This window comes from Fundulus heteroclitus, chromosome 22 (assembly GCF_011125445.2).
Source record: "Fundulus heteroclitus isolate FHET01 chromosome 22, MU-UCD_Fhet_4.1, whole genome shotgun sequence".
NCBI lineage: Eukaryota > Metazoa > Chordata > Actinopteri > Cyprinodontiformes > Fundulidae > Fundulus > Fundulus heteroclitus.
In genome coordinates this window covers 3,342,012-3,352,216 of record NC_046382.1, presented here as the reverse complement: position 1 = coordinate 3,352,216, position 10,205 = coordinate 3,342,012, and the positions used below count along the sequence as shown (strand labels likewise).

The window sequence follows — 10,205 nt, the reverse complement described above, 5'->3', positions numbered from 1 at the left end:
CAGGAGCAGCCGCAGTCTGCGGCTCTTCTTCTACGGAACCTTCGGGTAAAGGAGCGCTGCTGCCCCCAGCGGCCAGCAGGGGAAGCGCAGGAGTAGCCTCTGCGGCCATCTGCGGCTCTTCTTCTACGGAACCTCCGGGTAAAGGAGCGCTGCTGCCCCCAGCGGCCAGCAGGGGAAGCGCAGGAGCAGCCTCAGTCTGCGGCCATCTGCGGCTCTTCTTCTACGGAACCTTCGAGTAAAGGAGCGCTGCTGCCCCCAGCGGCCGGCAGATGTAGAATGGATCAAACTGGGTGTGAATTTAGTCTGACTTGCATCGGGCGTGTTTTTTGTTATCAGAATGATTTCATCTTGATGGAACCGGTTTCAGTCCACAATACAACGGAAAGATCTTATGCTAAACAAAGCTGCTTCAACAATTAAATTCACTAGATACAATAAAAACTGATCATCAGAAACAAATAAACAGATAACAGCTGATCCATAAAACAACATTGACACATACACACATATAATCCAGCAAGTAGATAGAATGCACCAGACTGACACTCTGGATTAACGTTATCCCAGTTAAAAAGCTCATTTATAGTTATTCATCAGAAGAGAGAACTTAAACTGTACCAACACCAGAGGTGGGTAGTAACCAATTACATTTACTAGTTAGTTTTTGAACAAAGTGAACTCCTGATGTGTGCCGGCAGTCAAAGCGGCTCAGAAGAGTCCAGAGGTCATGGCTAACTTACTGATACCAACCCAGGGGATTCCAGTGTTCACGCCTGCAGCTGCATAACGTTTGGTGCAGAGAAGCATGGCTGCCCTGCACAGAGCCGTTACCTCAGCCTTACAGAGCAGCGTAGGGATAGAGCCCCCCACACACACACACACACAGACACACACAGATACAAACTGAGAAAAATGTTTAGAGAACAGGTAAAGTTGCTGTTGCTGACAGTAGAGATCTATCAACACATTTGAGCCTATATATTAGGAACAGGATGTCATCAAAGTCCTTGGAAAAGCAGACAAGACTTTTTGGCAGTATAGTTCATTAACTGCTGTAAGTTTTGTTTTATAAGTGTCATGTTGAAAGAAAATATTGAAAAAAGTGTTTCTTCTAGCTGAATTTGCTTTGTAACGGTTATCTTTTCTATACTAGTTATTTTTAGAGGTTAAAATACCACCTGAGTAAAAATAAGTATCGCTCCTCGTGCCTGAGTGCAATTTTTGTCTGGTTGACACCCAGAGTAGCTTAATGTGGACATCTGTCAATGATTCTGATGGGATCAGAACCATCAACCTTCATCATGACGTACACAGTTACTGAGTCTGCTGGGAGTTTAAAGGTTCTGAAGTCCAGCAGTGGGAGGAAGGACCTGTGGAAGCGCTCCTCAGAGCATCTGGGATACAGCCGTCTCCTGGTGAGCTGATGGAGAAGTCTGCAGAGTAGAGGCTGAACAGAACCGCTACCAGCACAGCTCCCTGCCAGAACCACAGCCCGTGTCCTCACATTTAAATTTAAACCAGCGTCAGTCCTGTTTAACGAGGCTGCTTCCAGCAGACCTCGGTTCTGGTTCAGCAGAACTGAGTTGGATCAGTTCTGTGGTTTCATTTGGGTTCTGAGCTCACAGGAACACAGAGTTGCTGTTTCATTTCCAAAAGCAGGACCACTAATATTTAAAGCTGCATTATGGGGTTCAGTGAAAGCTGTGAACCCCCCCCCCCCACCACCACAGCTCCTCTTCCTCAGCAGCAGGTTCCACACTGTCTGTGTGTGAGGGGGTCAGTCTGAACACCCTCACTGGGTCAGGACCCCTCACTCCATCAGGGTCTCCATGGTCAGAGGGTCTGAATAGGTCAGTCAGGGAGGAAGGAGGCAGGAAAGGAGCCTGGATGCTTCCTTTAGCCTAGGAACCTCACAATGTCCCTTACCAGCACTATGAAGCTATAAGGAATCCCACAATCCTTTGCATGACCTGACTTATCAGCACAGCCTCCTCACAGAAACCATCTAACTCATGCGTAGAGCAGAGAGCGTCTCTCTGTGGTTGATGTCCAGAAGGCTGCAGGATCTGACTCCATCAGATCTACTGACCAAAATGTTTCCTGGATGTGTGAAAGAGAAACTCCATGAGAGAAAGTTAGATTTACAACTCATGTTGGGAGGCTACTGGTAAAACATTTTGGGTTGCTATGACATGATTAATTCAATTCAATGTTATTTATACAGCAATTCATGAAACATGTCATCTGGAGGCACTTTACAAAGTCAAATCAAACAGGCGCCTGTGTGCCACGTTTTGCTACGTCTGACCAAAAGGCTCCTGCAGTGGCACGGTTCCTCCCTGAAAGGTTCCTGAGCAGCTGTTTTCTGATCAGGGACGACAATACCAGTCTGAAATTATCCATCCAATCTGTCACAGACTGAATATGGACAACCCAAATCATCCAGGAGGGAATGGCGTGGACCTTGAAGGAACTCCTCTCAACCAGGACTCTTCCCCCAGAGATCCAGAGTCCACTTAACGATGGCCCAGACCTGACCCTAACCCTAACCCTCCTCCATGGTGACGAACAAAGACAGAAACCCCAGTCCTATTAAAACAAACGTGAGGTTCAGGCCTTAAGCTGATGGTGGTGGTGTATGGATGGAGGATCCCACCACGCAGACAGAAACCGTCCCCTAACTGGACTGTGGAAGGCTGTCTCTGTGGAGGACAATGGGCTCATCTACAGGCTGGTGGACATGACGTCCCCTCAGACTGACCAAAGACTAATTCACTGAGCAGCGCTCCACAGACGCATCGCCATCAGCTGGGACCTGCCTGTACGTCAGCCAATCATGGTCCGGTTCATGGTTCTAGACCTCTGGTCACACATGGTCCGGTTCATGGTTCTAGACCTCTGGTCAAACATGGTCCGGTTCATGGTTCTAGACCTCTGGTCAATCATGGTCCGGTTCATGGTTCTAGACCTCTGGCCAAACATGGTCCGGTTCATGGTTCTAGACCTCTGGTCAATCATGGTCCGGTTCATGGTTCTAGACCTCTGGTCAAACATGGTCCGGTTCATGGTTCTAGACCTCTGGTCAAACGTGGTCCGGTTCATGGTTCTAGACCTCTGGTCACACATGGTCCGGTTCATGGTTCTAGACCTCTGGCCAATCATGGTCCGGTTCATGGTTCTAGACCTCTGGTCACACGGTCCGGTTCATGGTTCTAGACCTCTGGTCAAACGTGGTCCGGTTCATGGTTCTAGACCTCTGGTCAAACATGGTCCGGTTCATAGTTCTAGACCTCTGGCCAATCATGGTCCGGTTCATGGTTCTAGACCTCTGGTCAATCATGGTCCGGTTCATGGTTCTAGACCTCTGGCCAAACATGGTCCGGTTCATGGTTCTAGACCTCTGGTCACACATGGTCCGGTTCATGGTTCTAGACCTCTGGTCAATCATGGTCCGGTTCATGGTTCTAGACCTCTGGTCAAACATGGTCCGGTTCATGGTTCTAGACCTCTGGTCACACATGGTCCGGTTCATGGTTCTAGACCTCTGGTCACATGGTCCGGTTCATGGTTCTAGACCTCTGGTCACATGGTCCGGTTCATGGTTCTAGACCTCTGGTCACACATGGTCCGGTTCATGGTTCTAGACCTCTGGCCAAACATGGTCCGGTTCATGGTTCTAGACCTCTGGTCAAACATGGTCCGGTTCATGGTTCTAGACCTCTGGTCAATCATGGTCCGGTTCATGGTTCTAGACCTCTGGTCACACATGGTCCGGTTCATGGTTCTAGACCTCTGGTCAAACATGGTCCGCTTCATGGTTCTAGACCTCTGGTCACACATGGTCCGGTTCATGGTTCTAGACCTCTGGTCAAACGTGGTCCGGTTCATGGTTCTAGACCTCTGGTCAATCATGGTCCGGTTCATGGTTCTAGACCTCTGGTCACACATGGTCCGGTTCATGGTTCTAGACCTCTGGTCAAACGTGGTCCGGTTCATGGTTCTAGACCTCTGGTCACACATGGTCCGGTTCATGGTTCTAGACCTCTGGTCAATCATGGTCCGGTTCATGGTTCTAGACCTCTGGTCAATCATGGTCCGGTTCATGGTTCTAGACCTCTGGCCAGTGGCCAAGCATGGTCCGGTTCATGGTTCTAGACCTCTGGCCAGTGGCCAATCATGGTCCGGTTCATGGTTCTAGACCTCTGGTCACACATGGTCCGGTTCATGGTTCTAGACCTCTGGTCAAACGTGGTCCGGTTCATGGTTCTAGACCTCTGGTCACACATGGTCCGGTTCATGGTTCTAGACCTCTGGTCAATCATGGTCCGGTTCATGGTTCTAGACCTCTGGCCAGTGGCCAAACATGGTCCGGTTCATGGTTCTAGACCTCTGGTCACACATGGTCCGGTTCATGGTTCTAGACCTCTGGTCACACATGGTCCGGTTCATGGTTCTAGACCTCTGGTCAATCATGGTCCGGTTCATGGTTCTAGACCTCTGGCCAGTGGCCAAACATGGTCCGGTTCATGGTTCTAGACCTCTGGTCAAACATGGTCCGGTTCATGGTTCTAGACCTCTGGCCAATCGTGGTCCGGTTCATGGTTCTAGACCTCTGGTCACACGGTCACAGCTCAGGCACCAGGGACTGTTGGGCCGTCAGTACCTGCAACAGGGCCACACGCTGAGCAGCTTCCATGGTCCCTACACACAAACATCACCTGGAGATACCTCACCAGGTGTGTTAGCCGCAGCGCCTTCACTTGTGAGAAATAATTAAGAATTTCGTCTTGACGGATGAAAAACAACAGAAATTCATGTAAAGGTCTGATTATTGTTCTGTTTATGTCTGGAATGGGTTCTTCCTGCTGATACGGGTGGCCAAAGTCCAGACTGGGTTTTTTTTGTGAAAATTATTTAGCAATTATTTTTGGATACCATCTGATTTTGAAATGAGGACATTTCATTTGAAGATGATTCATTTTTGTCATTTAGTTTATTAATGTCTTTACATTCAGGCCCAGTCTTTTTTTCTATTGCAGGGAACTATTTGAGCGGAGGGATATGTGTGTGTGTCTAGAACAGGGTGGTCCGGCTCCGTGAAGGGAGATTTTAACGGTGAACAGGGACAACCTGGAAGTTAATAAAGGTTCTAAAGTGGAACGCTGATCCTCTTTCTGCTGCTCTCTTCACCCATGACCTTTAACCTCTGGAAGCACAGTTATAATATCATTAAAGCCATCTCAGCGTAAAGCTGCGCCTCTGAGGAACGTGGCCAGCCTGAGCAGATCCTCAGTCATCCGGGTCATCAGTAAACTTAAACCAGAGGCAGCAGGACCTTCTCTCAGTTCTCCTGAAGACGTTTCCTCACCTGTCCAGGTGTCTCTGTCAGTTCTGGAGGCTCTGATCAACCTGCAGGTGGAGCGCTGCTGGTTCTAAGCACATGGAGGTCCATCCTCCTAGAACCAGTCCAGGTCAGAACCAGTGAGCCACCATCTCTGTCCTGGTGGTTAGAAGCTGCTGCTTGGTGTGAGAGGAGGACTTGGTCTCCTGAACCATGATGAGATGCTGATGTAATCTCTCTGGAACGTGATGGAGAACCGAGCTGTAAACTCTGAGGAGCTGAAGCTCCATCCTGGATAGGTGTTGAAATGTTCTCAGAAAGAAGGGAACTAAAGCCTGGTTGCCCGTGGTTCTGGCAGTCCATCCGGACCTGAACCACAGGAAAGCACGTACCGGGCCTCAGGGTGAGGACATCTGGACCATCAGAGCTTCTGCTGGCAGGAGAACAGGAGGAGAACCAGGAAGTCCTTCAGTCAGACTACAGCGTTGCACAAAAAGCTTTTATTTAGTTTGCTGGCTGAAGAAAACAGAACATCATAGAACTTCAACAATATGAATATATGATCTCTCAAAATTACAACAAAATAAGGAGCTGGAACATCAGCTATCCGGCCTCCTGAACTACAACCCAAGAACTCGTCCGGCAGAACCGAGTTATTGCATCGGGTTCCTCATGTGCATAGAAACCTCCAGCTCTTCCAACGGGTAAAAAACTGTTGTGAGAAATCTAAATGTGAGAAGTTAGAGAAGGTGCCGTGTTCCTCTCAGATGAAGGCAGCGTCCGTCAGAACCAAACCAAGGCAGAACGTGAGACGAGACGGGTCGCTAGGTCCGGCTCCTGACTCGTCCAAGCAGCAGCAGCAGCAGCGGGACAGGACACGCTCTGGAGCCCCGGATACAAACTGGGTCTGAGCCCCAGAACCTGGGTCAGAACCTCAGAACCTGGGTCTGAGCCCCAGAACCTGGGTCTGAGCCGCAGAACCTCAGAACCTGGGTCTGAGCCGCAGAACCTGGGTCTGAGCCGCAGAACCTGGGTCTGAGCCTCAGAACCTCAGAACCTGGGTCTGAGCCTCAGAACCTGGGTCAGAACCTCAGAACCTGGGTCTGAGCCCCAGAACCTGGGTCTGAGCCGCAGAACCTCAGAACCTGGGTCTGAGCCGCAGAACCTGGGTCTGAGCCGCAGAACCTGGGTCTGAGCCTCAGAACCTCAGAACCTGGGTCTGAGCCTCAGAACCTCAGAACCTGGGTCTGAGCCGCAGAACCCCAGAACCTGGGTCTGAACCTCAGAACCTGGGTCTGAGCCGCAGAACCTCAGAACCTGGGTCTGAGCCGCAGAACCTCAGAACCTGGGTCTGAGCCCCAGAACCTGGGTCTGAGCCCCAGAACCTCTGAACCTGGGTCTGAGCCGCAGAACCTCAGAACCTGGGTCTGAGCCGCAGAACCTGGGTCTGAGCCCCAGAACCGCAGAACCTGGGTCTGGGCCGCAGAACCTGGGTCTGAGCTGCAGAACCTGGGTCTGAGCCCCAGAACCGGGGTCTGAGCTGCAGAACCGGGGTCTGGGCCGCAGAACCTGGGTCTGAGCCCCAGAACCTGGGTCTGGGCCCCAGAACCTGGGTCTGGGCCGCAGAACCTGGGTCTGAGCCTCAGAACCTGGGTCTGAGCCTCAGAACCTCAGAACCTGGGTCTGAGCCTCAGAACCTGGTTCCACCGATGCACACTGGGTTCAATACCACCTGCTCTACAGAACAACATTAAATCCAGCATAAACCTGTTTGGTTTTCATATTTTATCAAACCCTGTTCAGACTCATTTAACCCAGCTGCAGTAGAACCGGTTTCAGAATGGTGTAAACCGGTTTCAGACCAGTTTAAACCAGAAGCAATCGGGTTTCAGACCTGCCCACACTGTCTGCAATACAACTGTAAAGTGGTTTCAGACTGCTTTCAATTGAAATCTGTCAAACTGGTTTCAAACCTGATTAAGCTATTATGAACTGGTTTGAGACTGGATTATGTCCCTTTCAGACAGGTGTCTGGTGATGGGTGTAAACTGGTGTCAGGTCTGTTCAGACTGGTTTTAGTGTTCTTCCAAACACCTAAAGATCAGTTTATGCTGGATTCAGATATATCATTTTTATTATTATTGATTATATAACTTTTAGAGTGGTTCGCACTGGCTGTAGTCCAGTGTAAAGCCGTTTTAAGACTAGTTCAAAATGGTTCAATCTGGATTGAAAGCAGTTTAAAATGGCATCAGAGATGAGGGGGGTTTTAGGTTGAGCCAAATCATGTTCAGACTGATGTAAACTGGTTTCAGTGGGACAAAAACAGACTCAGACATCTTAAACCTGCAGGTCCAAACTGACTCAACACAGAACCGGGCTTGTCCCTCGTCCTGTCCCGTACTTTGGCCTAAAGAGAAAAGAATCAGAAAGTGAAGCAAGTAGAGCGCTGGCGGGGAGGGGGGCTTCAGATGACAGAGGACGGCTGGATCGTTTCCCATCATGCCCGACGTCCTCAGGTGACGTCACATGGCAATGAAGAGGGGGCGGGGCTTCATCCTCGCCGTCCTCCATCTCTGAGACGTCTTTCAGTTCTGACCGCCTCAGTCGAAGGAGCTGAAGTCCCTCTCCAGGTTCTCAGACTCGTCGTCGTCAGAAAAAAAGTCGTCCTCATCGATGTCATCTTCATCGTAGTCTTCGTGCCACTCAGGCACGTACTCTTCATCATACTCGTCATCATCGTCCTCCGCCTCCTCGCCGCCTTCCTCACCATTATAGGTGTTGTTGTCCGAGTCTCCAGAGTCCGACCCTCGATTGGTCTTGGACCTAAAGGAAACCAGAGTTCAGTAAGATGCTTTACCTGTACAGGTGAGTACAGGTGAGTACAGGTGAGTACACATCCATTTCCTGACAAGTCTCTACATCTCTGTAACTGATCCAGTACAAGCTGGATCAGCAAACTGAGCTAGAGAGGTGAGGACAGGTGTGTTCAGGGGTGGACAGGTGAAGAAAAGCGAGGACAGATAAATGGGGAAGTTTCTAGTGGATGAGACCGGTGAGGCAGGTTTGTTCTTGGTGAAGGGGACGCTTTCCTTTCTCCTCTCCTCTCCTCTCCTTTTCCTGTCTGGTTCTATCAATCTATGTCGGAGCTTCTTTTTACACGTCTTCCAGACTATAAATCATGGATCTGGTCAGCTGGACTCACAACACAATACATCCAATTGTCTCAACGAGAAGACTGGGCGAAGGAGAGCCATCTTGTGCCCGACAGGACGTGCAGCTGGACACACGGTGGGACGAGGATCGTGTGTCTGTCCATTTTGTCAGTCGAGGACAAAATGCTGAAAATGTGTTCAGAATTAATAATAATAATAATAATAATAATAATTTAACTTTATTGATCTCACAATGGAGAAATTCACTTCTGCATCCCATCCCCTTGATTTTATGTTAACAGGATTTCTGCTTTTTGGAGCCTGCGTTTGCCTGGAGTATGGAGAAATTGTGAAAATGTTGGCGGCTGTTTCAGGTAATGTCAAGGCTGCCTGAACTATGTGAGGGAAATGTCTGCTACCAGCACTCAGAACTGCTGTGTCAGCAGAACTGCAGGCCAGCTGCGGTTCCTGAACTTGCTGGCAGGATGGGAACGATCTGGGAGAAAGCTGGAAGCTAGGCTCTGGCAGAATGACAACAATTTTGGCTGTTTTGAATCACCGTTGAGAAGAACCAGTGAGACTTAAAGGCAGACAGAGGAACAAGAGTCCGCCTACCCAAAACAAATGTTATTATCAGAATCTGGCCTCCCCGTCGGCCGTGAAAGGCAGACAACCTTAATTTAATCTGGATGTGGTGTAAACAAGATGCTCTGTGACGTCTGTGACCTGAAACCGAGCGCTACTGAACTGCCTGATAACATCCCATCACTATCAAAGACTGTAACTGGAGCTATCTGCCACAGTTTCTGTTTTAGCTGCAGTGTCAGAAAGGTCACATCAGAGACGTTAACTTTTAGGTTTAAGGGTTTACTTATTTTTATTACAACGAAACAAAAACAAGTCTAGCTAATTGTAGCGCTTAGAAAAGTAAAAAAAAACAACTTTTAGGTTGGATTTTAAAATAGTCTGACGATTTTCAAAGCGTGACGGACGTAACTCTGAAAACGGCTAGATAAAACAGTTTTAGTCGTACAGTGTGGGGTGTACGGCCAGACGGCGAGCTCTGCACACCACACACAAACAGATTTCGTTCAGAATAAAGAGTAAATAAACATGAACGGTGGGGGAGAAAAGTGACGGTAGTCTATGATATAATATAATGACGGTATAATGACGGTAGTCTATTATTAATATAATGACGGTAGTCTGTGATATAATATAATGACGGTATGATGACGGTAGTCTATGATATAATATAATGACGGTAGTCTATGATATAATATAATGACGGTATGATGACGGTAGTCTATTATTAATATAATGACGGTAGTCTATAATTAATATAATGACGGTAGTCTGTGATATAATATAATGACGGTATGATGACGGTAGTCTATTATTAATATAATGACGTAGTCTGTGATATAATATAATGACGGTATGATGACGGTAGTCTATTATTAATATAATGACGGTAGTCTATAATTAATATAATGACGGTAGTCTGTGATATAATATAATGACGGTATGATGACGGTAGTCTATTATTAATATAATGACGTAGTCTGTGATATAATATAATGACAGTAGTCTATTATTAATATAATGACGGTAGTCTGTGATATAATATAATGACGGTAGTCTATTATTAATATAATGACGGTAGTCTGTGATATAATATAATGACGGTATGATGACGGTAGTCTATG

General features: G+C 48.1%; 1 protein-coding gene and 1 long non-coding RNA gene across 3 annotated transcripts in view; both read right to left on the bottom strand.

Moving 5' to 3' along the window:
• Nucleotides 1-6,265: 6,265 nt before the first annotated feature.
• On the bottom strand, nt 6,266-7,048 carry LOC118557076. Its single transcript, XR_004927569.1, has 3 exons — nt 7,039-7,048; nt 6,735-6,782; nt 6,266-6,686 (listed from the first exon to the last, which is right to left on the bottom strand). It is a non-coding gene; the product is annotated as an uncharacterized LOC118557076 (long non-coding RNA).
• Nucleotides 7,049-7,688: 640 nt separating this feature from the next.
• LOC105923673 (cullin-9) overlaps nt 7,689-10,205 on the bottom strand; it is a 54,780-nt gene continuing 52,263 nt past the window's right edge. For both annotated transcript variants that reach the window (XM_036126113.1, XM_036126114.1), the window contains exon 45: nt 7,689-8,167. In XM_036126113.1, the coding sequence (XP_035982006.1) occupies nt 7,945-8,167 (223 nt within the window). In that variant the 3' untranslated portion in view covers nt 7,689-7,944. The remainder of the gene's footprint in view (nt 8,168-10,205) is intronic.